Source organism: Magnolia sinica, chromosome 17, assembly GCF_029962835.1.
Source record: "Magnolia sinica isolate HGM2019 chromosome 17, MsV1, whole genome shotgun sequence".
In the NCBI taxonomy this organism is placed as follows: domain Eukaryota; kingdom Viridiplantae; phylum Streptophyta; class Magnoliopsida; order Magnoliales; family Magnoliaceae; genus Magnolia; species Magnolia sinica.
Window position 1 is genome coordinate 26,596,742 of NC_080589.1, and position 23,681 is coordinate 26,620,422.

The 23,681-nt window shown below is 38.9% G+C and overlaps 1 protein-coding gene across 5 annotated transcripts in view; it reads right to left on the bottom strand.

Moving 5' to 3' along the window:
- LOC131231709 (F-box/LRR-repeat protein 4) overlaps positions 1 to 23,681 on the bottom strand; it is a 96,711-nt gene that overhangs the window by 39,956 nt on the left and 33,074 nt on the right. For 4 of the 5 annotated variants that reach the window (XR_009164521.1, XM_058227996.1, XM_058227998.1 and 1 more), the window contains exons 3-6: positions 17,459 to 17,865; positions 6,832 to 7,017; positions 6,337 to 6,529; positions 62 to 138 (exon numbers count right to left, since the gene is read on the bottom strand). Coding sequence is in view for 4 of the 5 variants with exons in the window: in XM_058227996.1 (XP_058083979.1) it covers positions 62 to 138; positions 6,337 to 6,529; positions 6,832 to 7,017; positions 17,459 to 17,865 (863 nt within the window). In the remaining variant the exon portion in view is untranslated. The remainder of the gene's footprint in view (positions 1 to 61; positions 139 to 6,336; positions 6,530 to 6,831; positions 7,018 to 17,458; positions 17,866 to 23,681) is intronic. The other variant, XM_058227999.1, reaches the window with a different exon arrangement.

Consider the following 23,681-nt stretch of genomic DNA (forward strand, 5'->3'; position numbering starts at 1 on the left):
AACAAAAGGAACTTTAGAAAATAGCCTACGGATCTAATGAAAGGAATGAATGGAATCTCACCTATCGCAAAACCGAAGGCTTAGGTCTGTCAGAAATTTACAGTTCTTACCCACAGCAATAATGCCCTTGTCTCCAATCTGTTTGAGATATACAGGAGATAAGACTAATCCTCAAAGCAATATATTTCTTTTGTCAACAGAATGTACACAATTTCCAAAACCTAGTTCCTAAAATAAAGATAGACTATCAATAATCACATTTGAAAATAAAGTTCACCATCACATATCACAAAAGTAAATTTACTGTTTAAAATACCAACAAGTAATCTATGGTAAAGAGCATTGTTCTGAATAAAGCATCAAACACTTCAGCACCAACTATTGAAAAAATCACTTGTCAGTGTAAGCAGTAGACAGGATCCATGATGATAGTAAAATGAACCAAATTGGACTTTTCGTACACTTATATGTGTAACCTTAACCTAAAGAAGTAACATACAGTGTTTTAAGTATTGCAAATATCGGCCGATATATACCACGATATATCTTGTATCCCACCTATGTGATATGGAACGCACAAGTAGTGGGATATATCCCACATGTTCGATCCGGTGAACATTTTCGATTTTCGATCCTCTTTTTTTTTTTTTTTTTTTTTTGTAAATCATGTTAAATCAATGTCAAATTGTTTCAAATCTATAATTTTTCATGTTTTGCATGAAAAATCATGGATTGAGAACTTCGATTTTGAGATTTGGAGGAGATGGGCCGAGTTGCGGAAAATCGAAGAAAAAAAAAAATCAAAATTTTCCAATTTCTCACAAATCGCTTGCAATCTTTGTGTCTAAACATAAAATCAAACATGTATGTAACCTAATCTAGTGATTCTTCTTTTGCTTTTGAATGTATTGCTTGTGTTTCTACATATCTTCTTACATTTACGAATTATACAAATAGACTTTGAATATAATTGCATCAATTTAGCTAGATGACGCATAGATTAGGATCCCATACAAAGAAAACCTAATATGTTCACTTGCTTTTTGTAATGTTTTGATTTATAAGTGTGTATTGTTGTCTTTTTTAACAATCATTGAAGTTTCATTGAAAAATTCGATCAATTTCCCAATGTTTCCCCATGTTTCCAACAACAACGATACATTACGTGATACAATAAATATATCCCATGCGATAACCGATACATATCCGTATCCCAAGGGTGTGATACGTAACGCAATACCGATATTTCGAACACTGTTTGGGACAGGGTGATTGAAAGAATTGAAAGAAAGCTTTCACCTTGGAGACGTCTCAAATGGCCCAAGTCGGTTTTAGAACGACTCAATAAGCTTCGAAGAGATTTTTGTGGAAATGAGCTGAGAACAAAAAAGAAGTTCAACCTTCTTATGAACGTTGCTCTTCTTAGCAAGTGGCATTGGAGATTTGGATTTGAAACAAGTAAATTATGGAGGGAACTCCTAGTGTCCAAATACGGTACCTAGCCGAGTGATCGGGCCATTAAATCATCCTCACTCTACCGGGCTTCTTATGATTGTCTATAATGAGCACTTGTTTCAAAGCAGTGTTTCTTCCTCTCTCGGGAAAGGAAGTCGTATTCGCTTTTAGGTGGACATTTGGTGCAGCGATAGACCTTTGTAAGATCTTTTTCCAAGTCTACCTATCATTGCCGGAGATCGTTTCATCTTTGTTAATCAATGCTATGCATTGATCAGTGGCTCTATTGTTTAGTCCCCGCCTTGTAGAAGGAATGTGATGGATGATGAACTGGACGATTTTCTTCGCCTTCTTGATCACTTAAAGCTGGTAATGTTGCAACCCTTTGAATAAGATTCAATGATTTGGAAAGTTCATAGATCTGGGACCTTTTCAGTGCAATCATTTTATGGTTTGATATCTAAACCAACCACTGCTTCCACCTTTCCATTCTAGTTTTGGTCATATGGGGCTCCTCCTAGGATCGCGGCGTTTGTATGGCTTGTGGGGAGAAAATGAGCAGTCACACTAAATAATCTTCAAAGGAGGACCCTTATTCTTCAAACATATGCTTAATGTGCATGGGAGATGCAGAGTTGATTGATCACCTTTTTATTCATTGCCCCTTCACTAAAAAGATTTGGGAATATTTTGTGTCTTTTTCACATTTCGTGGGTGATGCCAAGATCAGTTGACCAAATTCTTTGAGCCTAGCATGAAGGGGCGGAAAGTGAAGCTCGGAAAGCTATTTGGAGGCTCCTTGCAATGGGAATTTTGTGGTTTGTGTGGAAAGCCTGGAACGGTCGCTGTTTTCACAATAAGGAAACCTCGGTTGAAGAGGTCATTTTATGCGTGAAAAAGGCTGTCTCGGAATGGGCAAAATGACCTCTATGAACTCTATGACAATGCTAAAATAAATATATGCGGTGCCCACCAGTGCTTGTAGTATCAATATCGTTACATGTATCATTGGTTGGGGATATGGAAACATGTATCAATATCACCGATGTTAACGTTGATACCCAGAAATGTATAGCAAAGGGAAACATTGGGATAACACGAGGAAATGATGGAATTTCTCAATGACACTTCAGGAGATGCTAAAATACACATATTTGTGTGTTTAAGAATCAAATGATTGCAAAAAGACGCATACACAATAAGTTTCTCTTTAATGGGAGTCTAAAAGCATGTAATGTTGACCCAAGGAAACATTAGAGAAACATGGGGGAAATGGTGGAACTTTTCAATGATACTTTAAGAGATGCTCAAATACACATATTTGCATATTTAAGAATTAAATAATAGTGAAAATGAGACATATTTGCATATTTAGGAATCAAATAATAAGTTTCCCTTTAATGGGGCCTCAAAACTTGTATCATTGACTTAAGGAAACATAGAGAAAATGGTGGATCCATCCATCCATCCACCCCTTCATGCACATGCATCCATACAAACACGCATGTATGATCCATCCATCCATCCATCCATATATATATATATATATATATATAAAGAGAGAGAGAGAGAGCTCAAACCAGTTGTACGTCAAACTACTTGGTGTGTGGGGGCCACCAACGTGTTTGTATGACATCACGTTTGTCCAGCAAGGTTGCCCCACCATAAAAATAGGACGCCCCAAAAATCATGACAATCCAATCATGAAAATGGGGTGCTCCACGGCTCCACATAAATGCGGAGTTTTTAGGTGTTATTTCATGGTTTTCTATGGTGTACCCCACCTAATAGCTGGATCAACCTGATTTTGGGGCATCTCATTTTCATGATGGGATCATCTTAATGGACGGGGTGACATGTTGTACAAACACTATGGTGAGCCCCACACGCCAACTAGTTGGATGTACCGCTAGTTGCGTGTGAGCATTATATATGTGTGTGTGTGCTCACATACACACATGCATTTCATCATAAATCCATGCACCCGTTTTTAAAAAAATCCAAATGAATTTTTTTTTTTAATAAACAGATTTTTAGCTATACATTGGCGATACAAGCAACACACGGAATTTACACGGTCGAAAATATCGGAGATACATTGGCGATATCGATAAATTGGTGATTCAAGTAACACTTGGAATTTACACACTAGAAAATATTGGTGATATTGATACATTGGCGATACTTGGCAATATATCGTCGAAACCTGGAATTTATGATACTGATAGTGTTGTCTAATAGTGTTGTCAATATCACCGAGCTAGAGATACGGATGATATCAAGGATGTTATCAATAATGTTGGGGATACTACGAACAATGGCGCCCACATAGGCCAAAAAAAAAGGTTGAGAAGTTTTCTAAAATTCGAGAGTTCATCCTCCTCTTTGAATCGACATGACAGCTTTCTAAACCCGTCTGATTTGGACTCATTTTATAATAAAACAGCCTAGAGGTACACATGTACTAACACAAAGTTCTTTTTATTTTCTTTTTTGAATAATGACTAAAAACAAAGAAATTATTTGCAACCAAAAAGCAAGAACAGTAGAATAATGAATGTCCCTCTTATCACTCCCTCAAAGGCATGGTTATCAGTCATCCCATTAGGTTTTTTGGGCATTACAAAACAACAGCTGTCCATAGAGGCCAAAAGATTTTTGAATTCCTGAATCCAAAAGGTAAGCCAGCCCGATCACCCAAGACCCACTGAAGCACAACACGAGCTTCCTATTATCAACATGACAAAGAGGGAAGGAAAGAAAAAAAAAAAAAACACAAACCGGTTCTAAGTGTGGATAACTTCAATAATAGGGAACTCTCCTCCATACATGGTCAGGAGAAATCCCAAATGATCTCACCCTTTTCATCTCTCAACGTACCTTAGAAGCTAGGACTTGTGAAAGCCTAGGACAACCTTCAAAGTCATGATCAAAATGAGCAGGCTTTAGGTGACCCCCAAGACATATTTGCTGACTTTGGGACCTTCCTAACTCCTAACAACAAAACAATCCAGTCCCTCCCAATGCCAAAATGGGAAATGCCAATGAACTCTGGATAGGCGAGAACTAATCAACAACAACGGAAAGGATTCTATTTTTTATTAAGTATATCAGCTCCTTCTCATCGTCAAACGTCCTTCTATTACTTCTCCTCCCCTAGATCCCAAATGATTGCAAAAGACATTACTTTCCACAACATGCTCCTTTTTGTCTGAAATGGAGCAAGCAGCCTACCATCAATCACCTATAGGAGCAATGCATGTAGGACCAACTCATCCCAAACAATCTGAGAAAATTATCCCAAAATTACCATAGCCGTGGAGCAGTAGAGAAACAAATGGTTTACCGTCTCCTCATCCTTCCAGCACAAGGTGTTCTGTAACGGTAACGGTGGCCGTAACAGCCACCACCGTTACCCCCCATAACAGCCGTTACGGTCTCTTTTTTTTATTGAAAAAAAAAAATCCCGAAAAACCTGTATCTGCCCCGTAATGTTGATTAAAAAGTATGGAAAACTGTATATTCCCCATAACAGACAATTATGGGGCTGTTATGGCCTTTATAGGGGACGTAACATGCCGTTAATGGCAATTATGGGTCCTTTTTTTTTCCATAACGGCTGTTACAGCCATTACGACCTTGTAATGTGTAACGGTTGCCACCGTTACCTTTACGTAACGGCCTTTACGACCCTGTAATGGCCTTTACAGCACACCATGAGCACAAGACACAAATAGAAAGGAAACCAACCTCTTTAAAAGGTTGTTGAGAGCAAGAATTTTATTGACAGTGGTTGTCCAGGCAAAAGCTTGCAGATAAGGAGGGATGACTTGTGGACAACAGCATCTATTTTGACTTCAAACTGAAAGTAAAATCCCCCCTTTTCTACCGCATGGTTCCCCTCTCAGACGTGTATATTTAGGGATCAAATCTGGTCCCCTTCCAGGTCCCATATTGAGACTGATGTGGCCCACTCCCAATCCCAAATCCGTCTTTGCATCCTGCATGCAAGCTTGCTTCTCCTTTTAGACTTGGATTTGTTCTTCATGTTTGCATCAGTAGGGTCAGTCCAAACTGGTCCAACCACCGACCACCCGTGGTACCAATATAACGATATAAAAGAATGAGTAAAATAAAGGTTGTACCAGTTGTCCTGCACAATAGGAAGGCACAACCCACCTGACCCAGACAGCTGCACCAGTCAACCTGGAGTTTGAATGGTTTCCTTCCCAAAACGGGGCTTTTAGTGAACTGACCCATTGTGGTGGAAAGGTCCAGTACAACCATCTGGTCTGGTCCACGTTTTACAACATTGGGGAAAGGTCTTACTGCGTTCTGCTTCATACACAATGGTTGAACGTGGTTAGATCTGATCCCCTGGTCAATTTCTAGTTAACTACAAATTTATGTTATAAAGAGAAAGTACACTAGTGTGATGCTGGTGTCTGTATTTGTATCTTGGTTTCCTTTTTTTGCTCTACCATTTTCATTTTTTTCTAAAAATCTTCAGATTATCCATCGAAAGATTCCATCACAACAACACATTCATTAAGTCCAACACAGAATTTCATACTTCTACTTTATAGTTCACCTGCTTGTTAAATCAAATGCCCTACAAGGAAAAAGCTTATTTTACATTGAACATAACAAGGATAGTTAAGAGTATTAAGAGGCCCTTGTCTCTGGCTCATTAGTAGAGATGGTAGAGACAGTGTAGTGTGTGTTACTGATCCAGGGTTCCATCACTGGTCGTATTACCTTGTAAGTATTAAGAGGCCCTTTTCAAGGTAATAAAAACTAAGCAATAAATGAAAATCTGCACAATTATCACAGAAGAATATAAGCTACCTCATACAATTATCACAGAAGAATATAAGCTACCTCATAACAACGTCGAATATGAAGTTTCTTCAAGTTCCTGCAGCCCTGAGCTATATTGCATATCGCATCATCACCTATACTCGAACAATCTACCAAGTGAAGTGCTTGTAGGAGTGAGCAGCCCCTTCCAACTTCAAAAAGAGCATTATTGCCAATCCTTTGGCAGTACAATAGAGCCAGCTCTGAAAGTGCCCTGCAGATTAATTGACATGGCTCAATATATTTGAATACAAATTTCATCTTTAGATTAATTGACATGGGTAAATGTATTTGAATACAAATTTCATAAAGTCCTCCATGCCATACCAAAGCCACCAGTTAAAGAGTTTTTTTTTTTTAATGGTACAAGTTAAATAAGTTAAACAACGTAAAACAAGCACCAACGCATTTAAAAATGTATCCATGCCATCATTTCATAAAGTATAAGCACTAGAACAGAGAGAGAGAGGGAGAGAGAGAGAGAGAGAGAGAGAGAGAGAGAGAGAGAGAACTCACGGGCAGGATCTTCCAATAGACTCTAGTCCAGATGTTCCAATATTATGGCAACCATTAACTTCAAGATGTTTAAGTTCAGTGCAACCAGTAGCAATTGCTTCAAGACTCTTGTCGCTCAAGAAATAGCAGTCACTTAGTGTAAGATTAGTTAGCTTCTTACACCCATTACCAATAGCACATAGGCTCCTACAAGATGTATAAAAGTAGTCAAAAATGAAGCACATTTAAAAATACAAGATGCTGATTTTTTTTTTAATATAAGAAGTTCTGGTCGCACAAAATGGCCTAGAAAACGGTATATACTGGCCGCTATTAAGAAATGCAAAACAATTTAGAAGATCAGATGCCTGCCAAGCATCGTTACCAGGGAGGGCATTGGTATGAGTGTAGGGGACGGGTGTGGCAATGGTACAAAATCTAGGAGTTCAACCCACTTTATCCCAAATGCAAGCTAGTCAAAATAATGGATCTAGATGATACAGAATGTGTCAAATGATGAGGAGACATCCTAGTCAACCCATGGTCATGGTGGAGTCGACGGTGATGGTGGCAGTGGTAATGGACAGAAGACCCAAGATTATGGCAACCAACATGGCTATCAGTGGCATTTCCATGGCCAGAATTACACCCGTACAGCCACTACAGCTGCTATCTGGAGAAGACATGTACAACTATTTATTCAGTTACCCTCATCAGTACTGTCGGTATTGATATGGACAATCACACTACAACCACCTCAACAATGACGATTTTGAGCCCCCTTAGCAATCATATGGTATTGACAAGGTAATGGTTCGTGAGTACATGGTGGTTGTAATCAAATGGTGTTTGGAGGAGAAGGACAGGGCATGTTGGGAGAGAGAGGCAAGAGGATTGTGTAGACAAAGGCCAGCTACCGCAGCTAGATGTGCTAGGTGTGCCAGTTGATGCAGCCAGCCGGTGCGCTAGCAATTGTAGTTGGCAAGAAGGAAGAAAGAAGGCAAGGGGAAAAAAAAAAAAAAAAGAGAGAGAGAGAGAAACAAAGAGGAAGAGAGGAAAGGAGGGAAGAGAGTTTTTTTTTTTCTTTTTTTTTTTTGGTGTGGATCTAATTCCTGGCTTTGACGCAATTTAACAAATCATTTGGTGTGTGGAGGAGAAGAAAAGGAGAGAGGGTATTTTGGGAGAGTGAAGAAAGAGGGTTGTGCAGACAACTAGACATCTCTCACACCCAAGGTGAACTGTAACGGTAATGGTGGGCATAACGGCTCGCAATGCTACTATTAAAAGGGGCCATTATGCCTTCATAACAGTCAAGTTCTTTTTAAAGGAAAAAATCCAAAAAAAAAAAAAGTCTAAAAAGGTCTAAAAAATCATGTATATTGAGAAGATTCCAAATATGTATTCTTTCGTGGTTTTGAACATGTTTATAAAGGTGTGGCAGTCCAATCTTTGGTAAAAATATTGCTTTGGCCTAACTGATGATCTTATTAACCTAATAGTCAGAGTCAACCGATATCTCATGAAATAGCACAATGTATCGTGGAAATATCGATACATTGCGATATTTCATCATATCGCAGTTAGATTCTACCATGTATCGACAATACCATCGATATGCATCATCAATACATTCCAGCTGACACCGTCGTCTTGAGAAACCGAAAAAATCCCAAAAAAAAACCCTCCAAAATCGCATTTTCTACCAAATCTATTGCTTTTAATCCCTTCCTAACCAGAAACTGACCAACCCTTTTCGATTTTTGGGAGGGTAAATGCGGTTTTGGTATGGAAATCGAGATTGGAGAGCGGAGGGACCGGATTTGTAAACAGCAAGATTTTTCAATTTTAATCATTTTTTTAATCCCTTAGAATGACTATAACAAAGATGGAAATCCATGATTTTTCATGTTTTGAATGCCCAATCACGGATTTCAACCTCTGATTTATTAACTTGGGAAATTGGGGAAAAGCCAAAATTTCCCCCATTTCACTCATTTAACTTGCAATTGATGTGTGGAAAAATCATATTGAGTAGTTGGAGGCTGATGTACAAATTGACAGAAGTGTTTGGAAATTTAGAAGAAAAAAAATTATTAAAAAATATTTAAAAGTAATTAATGCAGGGGCATTTTCACACCGGGCTCGAGTGGGGTAGCCTATGGGGTGCAGGGACACACTCGGGGTGGGTGGCCCGTGTGAAGCGGAACCCATGTGAAGTGGGGCCCACGAGGGGGTTCGGTCGAGGTCCTAACCCATGCGATGTAGAGCCTAGGCTATGAGATAAAAGGGATTGATTCGCCACTCTCTATCAATTCGAGCTTTTAGAGCAAATGAACTAGTTGTCATGCATCAAAGTGGCATCAGAGCGGGAGGTCTCATGTTCGAGACTCCTCACTGGGGGTGATTAATGCAGGGGCATTTTCACACCGGCTCAAGTGGGGTACCCTGTGGGGTGCGGGAGGACACACTCGGGGTGGGTGGCCCGTGTGAAGCGGAACACATGTTAAGTGGGGCCCATGAGGGGGGTTCAGCCGAGATCCTAACCCATACAATGTGGGGCTTGGGCTATGAGATAAAGGGATTGATTCGCCACTCTCTATCAGTTCGAGCTTTTAGAGCAAGTGACTAGTTGTCCTGCATCAATAATTAAGATTTTTTTCAATAATTCTAGATTGATCAGCAGTTATCTGGACTTAAAATTCACATGTTCGGGAGTATTGGATGTTCATAATATCAATTACACTCTAATTCTCAAATTTGGAGAAATTGGGGAAAATCCAAAATTTCCCCCATTTCACCCATTTAACTTGCAATTAGAGTGTGGAAAAATTGCATTAGAGTGGTTAGAGGCTAATTTGCAATTTGACGGAAGCTTTTGGAATTTTTAAATGTATTGCTTGTGTTTTCATACATGATGCATGTCTCCTTAGATTTATAAATGATATAAACTGATTTTGAGTATAGTTGCAACACTTCTGTCAGACAGCACATAGTTTAGAACCTTGCACAAAGGAAACTTATTATATGCACTTCTTTTTTATGATCTTTTGATTATTAGGTGTGTAATGATGCCTATTTTAACATCCCTAAAGTTCCATTGAAAATTTTGACCAATTTCACAATGTTTCCTTAAAATAGTGATACATTATGCGATACATCCGGTATTTCTCGTGTGATACCTGAAATGTTTCATATCCCAAGGGTATGATCAGTATTCGTAGTATCAGACAGTGTACGAAGTATCAGTATTGCTACAAGTTTCAATGGCCAGGATATGGAAACAATATTGATATCACCAATAATATTGTTGATAACTGAAAATGCGAGGAAACATAGGGAAAATGATGGAATTTTCAGCAAAACATCGGGAGATGTTAAAATGTAAATATTTGCATATTTAGAAATAATAAAAATTTGCAAAAAGAAAGGATACATAACATGTTTCCATTTAATGAGGCCTTAAAAGCATGTGTTGTTGTAAGAAATTAGTCCAACCATCCCATCCAGCTTATTTAACCATCCAACCTTCCATCCAAACATCCATCGATATTTCAAAATATCAATAACACATGATATTTCACCAAGAAATCATCAACAATTGGAAAGGAAACGAAAGATTGTGGTCTCAATATCGCGTAAGTTGCGATATTGATAATATCGAGATATTATCAATATTATCAATGACAAATTGAACACTACATACAACCATGTGCCCATTAAAAAAAATTAAAAATTAAAAATTAAAATAATTTTTTCTAATAAACAAAATTTTGATGATATCAATACGTTGGCGATATTATTGAAATATCGTCGATATACTTATGATACAAGCATTACCTAGAATTTACATAGTCGAAAATATTGGCGATACATTGGTGATATTGATGCATTGGCAATGCAAGTGACACCTAGAATTTACATAGTTGAAAATATTGGCGATTACATTAGCGATATTGATACGTTGGTAATACTTAGCTATACATTGCTAATACTTGGAATTTCCGATACTACTTGCGCTATTGATATCGCTACCAGTGTTATCGGTATCGTTACGCTGGAGATAAAGAAAATATCGGAGATATTTCAATAATATCGGAGATAATTCGAACACTGGTATCAGTATCATTCCATGTATTGTTGGTTAGGCACAGTGTATTGAATAGCGTTGTAGCGTAGCGTGTAGCGTATGAAATAAAGTATTTCTGTTGTATCGTATACTACAAGGGCTATAGCGTACGCTACACATAGGTAGCGTGTAGCGTACGTTGCGTACGCCTCAAGACTATGGTAATTTTCTTTAAAATAAAAGCTCTGTTTTATTATGTGAGTTAACAAATTGTTTTAAAATGGTAGTGGCCCATATCACACGTGGCAGCATGTAGATCCATCCAAACCATCCTTCACACACGTGGCACTTTGTAGGTTATAAATATGTACTCATTTGAACATTTTTACAATCTAAACCATTAAAAAATGGGCATTGAAATGTATGGCTGAGACTTTTTCCCTTTGAGTAAATGGTAGGAGACTCATATTATAAGAATTTTTTTAAAACTTAAAACTATCGAAATAAGGCTTTCGAACAGCCCTATCTCAGTGCCGCAGTTACTGCCATTTTCAAGCTTTGATTCCAATCTATCAAAAGGCCCCTTGAAGATCAGATTTTAGGCGTTCAATCGGACCTACAAGAGCATCTTCTTGCTAGATTTTCAAGAGCATTTAAGACCAAATAAGGGAGAAATCACGTTTCCCTCTTTTCACAGCCACGCGGACACATAGCTCCCAAAAATCCATTTTCAGTTGATTAAATCTCTATTTAAGGTATGTTTTGGCTCTTTAATCATTGTTAATGACTTTTCTTTTTATTTATGCTGAAAAGTTATTGTTGTTTTTTCAATATTTTAATTTTTTTCTTTTTAGGAGGTCAATTCTCATGTAACAAAGATGCATGGGGGTTGTGGTGTGTATGGCATGGATTTGACCCATCCAACCATCACGTGGGACACATGCGTGTGGTCCACTGTGGTGTTCTATGCCATGGCCCACATGTGTGGGGTCCTTTTTGGTGTTTTATGCCATGGCCCACATGCGTGGGGTCCACTGTGGTGTGTGTATGGCATGGCCCACATGCGTGGGGTCCACTGTGGTGTATGTATGACATGTATTGTACTCGATGCTCTTAACTGTGGGATTTTTATTTTGAAGAATATGACATTTATATATTTTTCTTTTTAAAAAATAAAAATAAAAAATAGAAGTATTGTGTAGCTTACGCAACACGCTACGCTATTTCGCTACAGGCTACGAAGGGTTGAACGCTATGTAACACGCTACCGCTATTTAAAACACTGGCTGGGCATAAGGAAACATATATCAATAGTGTTGAATGTTGATATTATTACTGATACCTGAACATGTAGTGCACTGAGGGAAACAATGGGGAAACACAAGGTAATTGTGGAATTTCTCAATGAAAGTTTGGGCAATGCTAAAATACACATATTTGCATATTTAGGAATCAAATAATTGCAAAAAAAGACACATACATAATAAGTTTCTCTTTAATAGGGGTCTAAAAACATATAATGGTGACTCAGGTAAATGTTAGAGTAACATGGGGAAAATGGTAGAATTTTTCAATGATACTTCAGGAGATGTTAAAATACGTATATTTGCATATTTAATAATCAAATAATAGTGAAAAAGACGCATATTGGCATATATAGGAATCAAATAATATTTTCCCTTTAATAAGGCCTAAAAGCATATATCGCTAATTCAAGCAAACATTGGAGAAACACGAGGAAAATGGTGGATCCATCCATCCATGCACATACATACAAACACACATGCATGATCCATCCAATCCATGCATGTGTGCATACACACATTCATCCATCCAACCATCCATCCATGCATGCATGCATCCATACATTCATGATCCATCCATCCATCCACACATGTATACATATACACACATACAAACATGCATTTCATCATACAACCATGAGCCCATAAAAAAATTTCATTTGAAATTTTTTTAATAAACAGGTTTTTTGCGATATCGATACTTTGGCAATATTATTGAAATATCACCAATACACTGACGATACAAGCAACACCTAGAATTTACACAGTCGAAGATATTGGTGATACATCGGCGATATCGATACATTAGTGACACAAGCAACCTCTGGAATTCACACAGTAAAAAATATTGGCAATACATTGGCGATATCGATACATTAGTAATACTCAACGATATATCGTTGATACCTGGAATTTTTAATACTACCCGTGTTATCAATATCGTCGAGCTGGAGATACAAATAATATTGAGGATATTTCAATAATATCAGGAATACTCCAAACAATGGGTACAATACATCCATCGATACCGATACTAAAAACATTATTGACAGGCTTAGATTGACCCCAAATTGACTGAAATTCATGCAAGCTATGGCAACCATCCCACTTTTGCACACCTCTAAGCATTTTACATCATTCCCCCAAAGTAATTTTAAGGGAAAAAAAAACTGAAATTAAATTCGAATGAATGGCGTTTCCAATTCAGTGACCACTCTAATGCCCCCAACTCGGCCCTAAATTCATGTAATCTATGGCACTCAACCCACTAATGCAATCAACCTGAAATTATGATTATTTCATCACCCAACTATCAAATCGATGAACATTTATTGGACAGTGAATAATGGAAAATATTCAATGGTCCTATTCCAACAAAAAAGTGTCCACAAAACAACAATTATGATCATTCTAACAATCTGATTTTGGGATTGTAACTTAGTAACTGCAGTTCCCAAATTTTAATCACATTAGTTTTATGTAATATGTGCCAAGTGTATAATTTTTTGGTTGTAGGTGTTTCAAGCGTCATACGTGACCAGAGTAGCATGTCTCGTGCTCTCTTTTAAAGGCCTGGCTACAATGAGGACATGTCACCCCTCTATTGCCTTTTTTTATGAAGTGACGAGAGAGAGAGAGAGAGAGAGAGAGAGAGAGAGAGAGGTGTTGTCGGCAAAGGAGGCGGAGAAGACGAAGAAGAGGAGGAGAGTCCCATCCCAGCCCCAGCTTTTTATTTTTTAAGAAAGAAGAAGAAGAGTCTCATCCCAGGTATGCTAGATTATTTTTTCCTTCTCTAGAAAAAGTAGGGTTTTTTTCGAATGTATTGTGCGTAACGGCCCAAGGTCATTACACTGGGTCGTAATGGATTGTTACAGTCCCGTTGCGACCATTATGAGACTGTTACAGTCTGATTTTTTGGGAACGGGACTTGGTAACGTATAACGGCCACCATTACAAAACAGATACAGCACACCTTTCTCATACCTTAATCTTTTATTATTAAAAAAACAAAAAAAAAAAAAAAAAACCCTAAACAAAATAATATGGAGGTCAACGGGAGCACCAAAACATAACAGATGCCCCCGCAATAAAATACTCCACATACTTCCACAGAGACGCACTCACACAAATACACAATATCCTATGATGGTTAAGTAATAATACTTCATGAATATGTTTATATGACTAATGTATTTCTGAACCCTTGCACTGCTTGATGATGGTAATTGCTAGTCACTAGATGATTAATGACATCATGAATTAGGATGGCACTACCTACTTGTAAATTGTAATGATGAGTCACCGATTGTAGTCTACAGACTCTGCATTCTATACTCTTATAAGTCTATAATTAAGACATGAGGTGATGAAGATGATTGTTGATATATAACATATCCAATCAACTTGGAAGAGTCACTAAAATTTAGAAGTCAACAACTTATCATCTCAGCTTTCAACAGATCAGCCTGGCAGACAGCATTCTTACAGAGGAATGGCCTGATGCACTATTAAATACATGTAACAAAAAAAAAAAAAAAATGATACGCTTGGGTGTTTTAGATTTCTTTTTTCAGTTTTTCTAGCATTTCTTTCGAAATTTTTTGGAGGAAAATAGTTTGGCCAATATGCTCCTCAAAACTGACTTTCGGAATCTAAGAGGATTAACCAAAGACAATATCAAACACAATGAATAATTATACACTGGAGTGTAATGAGCCAATTTCAACAAGGTTAACAAAATATACAAAAGCACCAAAACTGGATGTTTCTATACATAATGAAAGCAAGGAACAAGATCCAATAGAGACAAAAATATGATATTTCAATGGAAGATAATGGAATTCGCATGAAGACACAAGATTCCTAGTGAATGGAAAGGAAGTTACTTGGTTGCCAAAGGGAGAGGTGTCCTTTATTCATGTTTGTGCGGTCAAGGACTTTTGCATAGCCTAAATGTTTTCAATATTGGTATCAACGAATGTATCACACCCTTGGGATGCGGAAATATATCAATTATCGCAAGGGAAATATTGGATGTATTGCATAATGCTTCATTTTTTAGAAACATTGGAAACATTGGGTAATTGGTTGAATTTTTCAATCAAACTTCAGAGGATGTTAAAAAAGATATTTTGCACACTTAGAAATCAAAAGATCACAAACAAAAGTGCACATAATAATTTTCCTTTATATACAGTCCTAACTAAGCGCCGTCTAACAGAAGTGATGCAACTATATTCAAAATCAATTCATATCATTTATAAATATACGAAATGGATTAAAAGTGGAAGATTTCACAAAAAAAAAAAAAAAGGGATTTGTAAGTTTTTTTTTCAAATTTTTTAGTCTTTGTTGTCGGTATTAATGCATTGACGATATTATCATCGATACACCATCAATATCGACTACACCATCATCGATACATTGCAATAACATCGTCGATATCCAAAAGTCCCACAATTTCTTGCGGGTTTAGTATCATTGAGGTGCGATCGATATTGTGAACATTGCGCCTACCTAATCGGATGGAAAGGAAAACCCCGGTAGGAGCTCTCAACTCGAGCACAAGTTCTCTCCAATCAAAGGAGAACTAACGAAATTAATCCCATTTGAGAACCATGTGACTATGATGTGCTATAGGCCTTATGGCCGATTTATGGGAGGGATTTATGATTGTGATGGAATATAGGAATACTTTATTAAAATAGATGGTTAGCATTAAATTATTGGATGGTGCATTTGGGGTTTATTTTGCTTTGGAAAAAGTATAAATACAAGCAAAAGACTATTTATGGATGGTTCACTTCCTAAAGTTTCTTATGCATGGAGAGATTCTTCTCCTTTTTTTTTTCTTTTTTTTTTTTTTTGTGGGTTTGGGGGTGGGGGGGTTTGTAGCAGGTCAGTGTCTTGCCAATGATACTAACAAAAGAATGATAACTTCGTGTTACTAATGTCCAATATTGTTCTTTTATTTCATGTATTCCTTTCTTAGCATCACTAACCCTTCAATCATCATCATCATCTAAGCCGTATCCCAATTAATTGGGATCAACTACACAAATCCTATTCTGCCATTTCACATATCCTCGATGAAACCTTGGGTCGTCAACTCTTTTCCGAAAACCTCCATCCATGTCCATTGCGCCTTCCCCTTGCCCTTTTATAACCTTCAACTTGAACAAACGCACTCCTAACCAATGCAGTTCTCGATCTCCAATACACATGACCAAACAATCTATACTTTTCCCCATCTTCTTACTCATTTCGGCTACTCATAACTTCCCTTGAATGTGTTCATTTCTAACTCTATCATTCATTCTCTTGCTACTCATCCATCCCGATGTCCACATTTCATCTACACCATTGCTATGAGCGTGTTGTTCCATGACTGCCCAACATTCTATCCCATCAAGAATGGCTGGTCTTATGGGTGAATAATCCCCTTTGGTTTGCTTGGCATGCAGCAATCATATAAAACTCCATAGGCACCACCTAGCTCTAGTTCATGAGCAATATCCGTCTTAATCTCACCATTCTCATGAATTAACCACCCAAAATATTGGAAGCGATCATTTTGGAGCCATCAATCTTTAGTAATTCCTCATTTCCACTTCTATGGTTACTAAAATTGCATTTCACATACTTTTTTTTTTTGTCCGGCTAATTTTAAAACCTTTAGATTCTAAAGCATCCCTCCACGGTGTTGAATTCACAATCTCCCTTATCTCATCAATCAAAACACTCACATCTGCAAACAGCATGCACAATGGGACCTCTTCATGTAAATGATTAGTTAACTCATCCATACCAGTGCAAATAGATTGTTAAGAAAGAAAAATACAGTAATGGTCCAAGGAAAGGGGAAAGATTGGACAGCTAGGATCTTCGAACATATGAGATTTTCTGGGCGTCCGGGGAGATAAGATCAACAGTATGAATGCTGAAGCTGTGCCTGACTTGTACACACTTGGTGAATGAAGAGACCATTCGAATTCTACTACATTAAATCCTTGATTTCACATGAAAATAGTATAATTCTCCATCTGCATTCAATTGTTGAAAGATTTGGTGTTCATGTAAAAGAAACTGAGCATGAGGGTTGAGTCGAAATTGTGACTAGATGTTTCCACTTTCTGGTAATTTGGTTTGACTTATTGAGCAGAATGGAGAAGTTCATGCCAAATTTAAAAATAAATAAATAAAATAAATAAATAAAAGAGAGAGAGAGAGAGAGAGAGAGAGAGAGAGAGAGAGAGTCCAAGAATAGTCAGTTACCAACCTATCTGTAAATCTCTGGAAACTGTCTAGGGCCAACAACTCCAGTGACAAACAGTAGGTTCCCACAGCTAGCAGAGCCTCATCTGTCACATTTATACATTGTAGCTTCAAAGCCTTCAAGGCAGGACATCCTCGTGCTACAACAAGCACCCCTTTGTTCTTGATGAACTCTGAATCCAATGACAAGGTCTGAAGGGATGTGCAGTGAGATCCTACAGCTTCCAAAGAGAGATCGGTGATCTTTGCACAAGCTGCTACACCGAGAACTTTTAATGACTTCCCACAGCCAATGGCTAATTCGGTCAAACCCGCATCAGTTAAGCCTTCACAAAAACGTAAATTCAGATCTTCAAGCTGTTTGCAACACTCTCCAACAGCCGCAAGACCTTGATCTCCAACATAGCAGCCCTATTAACAAAAGACATAAGAAACCGATATGTCATAATTACTGATAAAAAAATCACGTGTAACAATTCTTAAAGAATATGAGAAAACCAATGGCCATAGTCAGTGTTCGAAATATCGGTATCGCGTTACGTATCGCATTCTTGGGATACAGATACGTATCGTTTATCGCATGGGATATATCGGTTGTATCGTGTAATGTATCGTTGCTGTTGGAAACATGGGAAAACATTGGGAAATTGGTTGAATTTTTCAACGAAACTTTGGTGATTGTTAAAAAAAGACATTAATAATAAATCAGAACATTACAAAAAACAAGTACACATAATAGGTTTTCTTTGTATGGGATCCAAATCTATGTGTTGTCTAACTGAATTAACGCAAGTATATTCAATGTCTATTCATATAATTTATAAACATAAGAAGACATGTGGAAACACAAGCAATACATTCAAAAGCAAAAGAAGAATCACTAGATTAGGTTTACATACATGTTTGATTTGATGTTTGGACACAAAGATTGCAAATGATATGCGAGAAATTGGGAAATTTTGAATTTTTTTTTTCAATTTTCCGCAACTCAGCCCATCTCCAATTCTCGAAATTGAAGCTCCCAATTCATAATTTTTCATGCAAAACAAGAAAAATCATGGATTTGTAACAATTTGACACTAATTTAACATGATTTACAGAAAATAAAAGGACCAAGATTCGAAAATTCTCACCAGATCGAACATGTGGGATATATCGCACTACTGGTGCATTTCGCATCGCACAGGTGGGATACAAGATATATCGTGGGATATATCGGCCAATATCGTCGATATTTAAAACATTGGCCATAGTATAGTATTGGTTCAGGCAGAGAAGAAGAAACGAGAGGCCAATTATTGATAACCTATTCATTAACCATTCTTTAAAATCAGAAAAATATTAGGCCAAGCAAAGCTACCAATGACACCAAAACACCATGAATTAAGTAATAATTTACCAGAAGTGGTCACTACACTTTCTTAACTGTCAATTAATACATCCCGATTGATAAAATCAGCATTGAACTTCGTCAAATAGCATCTAACGTTGATTTGCTAGTCTCTAAGATAATTCTGATAATAAAATGGACAAGAAAATCATGCCAGGTAAAATAGTAAGCACATCATATATTTAAAAGTTGATTATTTGATTTAGGATGTTGCATTTGCAAATCTCGTGAGTGCAAAGTGCCCGGTAAGGGACAGGAACATTAAAAAAAAATAAAAAATAAAATAAAATAAAAAAATTAGAAGTTTTTTTTTCCCTCTACCAACGCAAAGTTAGTAACTTCAAACTCTACAGGGTTTTCTATGCATTTTTTTTCTGAAGGTAGGGAGGGTCATGCAAGAAAGGCCATCAGGGATAGAAGAGGGGGAGGCGATTTGATGGGGACATCATCCACACGCCTCCTCCATGCACGTATTTGAGGAGGAGGCGGGCCCCGCTTTCAATTTGGATCGACAACGACATCTTTGGAGGGCCTCATAATTATGGGGCTGCGTTATGGAGCATTGGAATGGACCCGATCATCACATAGATTCTTCCATCGGATCTCATGATCGTGGCCCACTACTTTAGATGATCTAGGATTTTGAGTTTTGACTATTTTTGTTATTAGAAATATCATGAACGGCTTTGATTGCTTAGATTAGTTATTTTATTTGCTTTAGCTTTGGTATTAGTGCGCACATATGGCGCAAGGGTAATTTTGTCTTTTTTGGGTTTAGAGCTTTCTTATAAATAAAGCAATCCCATGTAGGTATTCTCATTGATATTTTATGAATAAAATAATTCCTACGTTTCTTCCTCTCTCTCTCTCTCTCTCTCTCTCTCTCTCTCTCTCTCTTTGGGTTGAAGAATTGAATTGGGTGCGAAGCCCTCCCTTCCTCGAAGGGCTAACTACAGTGGTGAGAAGCTACATTCGCTCTAAATCATCTCCATCTTACGCGCCACATCCATCACCCTCTACACCCCTTCCACCTTCAGATTCACCCATTTTCGCATCCAAGTTCTCCTACAGCAGTGCACAAACATATTTTCAGATTCTAGCCCATCTGACAGGGTGAAACTTTGGCGGAATACTACGCACAAACCTTGCGTCGAATCGATGTGAAATTTGGTATGGAAGCAGCCCATCCCTGGCCAAACCCAGCCTAGAAGGCAGTTTTCGACTTTGAGGGTCCCACACACGTGCAGACGACCTATCACGCACATGCGTCCAGGCCCTTCGGCTGTCCAACGTACGCAGACCATCCCAGGTTTTCTTCTCTCCTCTATTTCCTTCCTTTTTGCCTAAACAAACTTCCTAACCCAAATCCCTAACCCTAAAGAGTCCCAAATCTCAATTATTCCCAATTTTCAAACCCTATATTTTCCCCCAAATTGAAACTTAGTGAATCTCTTGAGTTGCGAACAATCCTTTGCAAGAATGGATGATTCTTACACTCCTTTGGGCTTGTTTGGCTCATAATTTTATTTGATCCAACCCTAAAGTTGTGTAGGCTTGGACCCCCATAGATTCCCCTTTTTGAATGTTTGATAGTATGTAGGATGTGGAATTTTGTGACTGTTTAATATTAATATAATCACAAGCTTGATCTCTTGCACTCCATATTTAATTTCATGTCCTGCATCACAATTGGAGCATCACCAAGAAGGATCCAGAAGGGAAAGGTGGCGTTGAAGAAGAAGGAGAGCATGGAGGGTGGAATCCGGCAGAAAGGAGAAGGGCTACAGTGAATAATATGGATTGAGCACTCATATCATTATTGGAGCTACCCACACTATTCGTGGAGAACTTCCTGGAACAATGGTCAAAGTTGCATTTTTTTCCAAGGTGTTTGGGGGATTAGGGTTAGTAAAGGAGGTTGTTGTCCCTCTAATTAGGGGGTCTGTGACAATTCATGGGTTTGTCTGCGTGCAAATGGAGAGATCAAAGGAGATGAATCTTCCAATAGCCTCTCAATGAATGGCAAAAGCTTCAATGGGAGGAGATTATCAATGCAAAGAGCATGGTATGGTTCTAAGGTGGTGAATCATGCAGCTACTAGGAAGGAGGAAAGGAAAGAGAAGGGAGGCTTGGTTTCAATGAAGAGAGATAATAGGAGTGACTTAAGGAAGGTTGTAGGCAAAGGGGATTATGGCAAGGGAAGACATAGGTCCTACTGAGATGTGTTGGTGGATAGATTTTTTGGGTCAGATAAGGTCAGGGGAGGTGGTATCAAGGAAGGAGACGAGAGGACACATAAGACGAAAGGCAAATGGGTGTGGAAGGAGATGGCGGTCGGCGACATAGAGTTGAGAGTCCACCGAAGAGTGGTGGAGACAATGGAGCATTGATCACAGATTTGGGAGACTGGTTAGCTCAGTGTTCTGGCTTAGAGGAGGAAGATATGATGCCCAAACCTCTCGACGATAAAGAGGCTTGTATCTCTCTCTGGACAAAATCATCCTTGTCAATGCTCTATTCAAAGACGGGATAGAATCCATGAGCAAGTGGTTTGAGGTCGGCGTTCAGGTGGGAGGACGCCTGGTTTCAAATATGGCAATTGTAGTTGGAGCTCTGGTTCCCGGAAGCTTTCATAGTGGTGGGTTCAAGTATTAAGGAGGTTGTCGACCCTGTGACGGAAGGCTACGAGGAATTGCAAGTGGCTAGTTGTGTTAGGAGGAAGATGGTAAAAGTTCCGGAGCAGATCTCTATCATAGTAGGGAAAGATAGTGTCTGTTTAGCTGGTGCAAGAGGCGAAATGGGGAGAGCGGAGCAAGTTGGAGGATGGCAAGAGGACGAATATCATAGCAGATCAGGTGGAAAGGAGCAGAGGACCAGCAAAGAAAGACGAAGGAGTACATGCTCAATGGTCAAGTAGACTAGCTAATAATAGCTTGCCTAAGTGTGGAGCTATGATTGGTTCGCAGGCGGTAGGTGGCAAGGTAAAGGGCCGCATGCGACACGTCCGAACAACTATCCAGCATGGTAGGACAGCAAAGGAACTCTATTCATGCAACCAAACAGCTGCTTGGGCAATTGTTCGACTCGGCATCTGAGCATCAGTGAGTCAGTCACGTGTCCCGATTGGTGTTCTGGTCAGAGGAGAAGAGCGGAAGGCTCAGGCCACATGTCAGGAGGAGCCTAGTCCACGGGTAGGTGGAGAGAGGACTGGATAGTGCACCACATGTTCGAATAGCTAGTGGGCTCAGCAAAGTCAAGGAAGAGCTTCAGGCCCCATGTGAAAACAAGGATGGTTCGGAGAGGGTAGGCGGCAAGGCGGTGTTGGAGAGGTTACCACGTGTCCTGGCTGTTGCTTGAGTCGAGAGCCCCACACGCGTGAATATTTCCCTACTCATGCGAAGTTACTAGATAGAGTCGCTCATGTCGTTATCAACTTACCTTTTCACATGTGTGAGAGTTCCCCCTTTTTCATTGATGCAACCAACAAGTCTTTTTTCCTTTGCTTTGCTTGCAGTTGTGAAGTAAAGCCAGAAGTTCGAAGGAGGTTCGTACCTCTACTCCTTCCACTCTCAACTCTTGTCTCTCCTTTATCGAGCTCAAGTGACGGTCAGCCTCTTGCTTCAATTCCTTCTGCAAAGAGCCGCTTAAGCTCAGGTGGAGTTCTAGCTCGCGTTTCATCGAATGAAGGAGATAAGGCGGAGCAGGCCTTAGTTGTGGTGTTTCAAGGTGACGAGTCTCTAGAGGGGAAGAGCAACGATTGGTTTTACGAGAAGTTCAGTTTAAGGGTGAATCTTTGTCGAAGGCTCTAGACATGCCACTGCTACAAGTGGCAACACGCATTGGAGAGGAGTTGAGTAACAAGAAAGGTCTTCCAGCGAGTGAGTGTTTTGCCAACAAGGACGGAAGGGAGATATACCAATGGTTCAGGGCATGCGATGGATCAAGGAGGCAATTGGTCATGTTGGCAAGATGGTCAATGTATCTTTCGAAGATTTTGAGGATTTCATCGCATTGTTCCAATTCATGAAGAGAGTCCAAAAATCCCAGGCTATAAATCAGGGGGAGGTCGAGGTCCAAAAGTCCCCTAAGGGGCAAAGAGAGTTGGCTAGCCTCAGGTCCTCAGTTAATTACACCACAGGGGTAACCTTCAGTGGTCAAAAGACGGGCAAAGGCATAAGGGCGGTACATTAATGAAGCCTTTTAGCTGGATTGTGAGGGTATTGGGGTGCCAGCAGAAGAGGATCCCGATTAAGGATCTTGAAAAACACTTCAAGACTTAGTTAATTACAACGTAGGAGACCAAGCCTCAATCATTCGCCCAGAAGATGGAACATTCTGTTTGAGGCTATAGGAATAACGACTAGGTGGTTCTTGACAATATAGGATTTGCAGGGGGCATGGCAGTAATTGGCGACAAAGGTTTGCGAAAAGGAGTGGTGATCTTTTTCAGTATCAATGCAATTAAGGGATGTGGTGTTGGGACTCATGTGAGTGTTTACAAATTACAGCAATCTATGGGCTAAACAAATTAGCTCAACAGTCCTTGTTCTTGGTAGAGCTAGACTCAATCTGCAATAGGTGATAGTTTCCATGGTGCTTAGGGAGAGATTTCAATGTAGTCAGATTCACCTAAGAAACTAAATGGAGGTCGCAATATGCATAACATGAGGAATTTTTCAGATTGGGTGGACAAAAACGAGTTGATGGATATTCAGAAAAGCGAGATTGGGTGAAAAGGAACGAGTTGGTGGATATTCTAGTGGGAAAGGTGAGATTGAGTGGACAAGAACGAGTGGGTGGATATTCCAATGGTAAATGTTATGTCGCTTGGACAAAC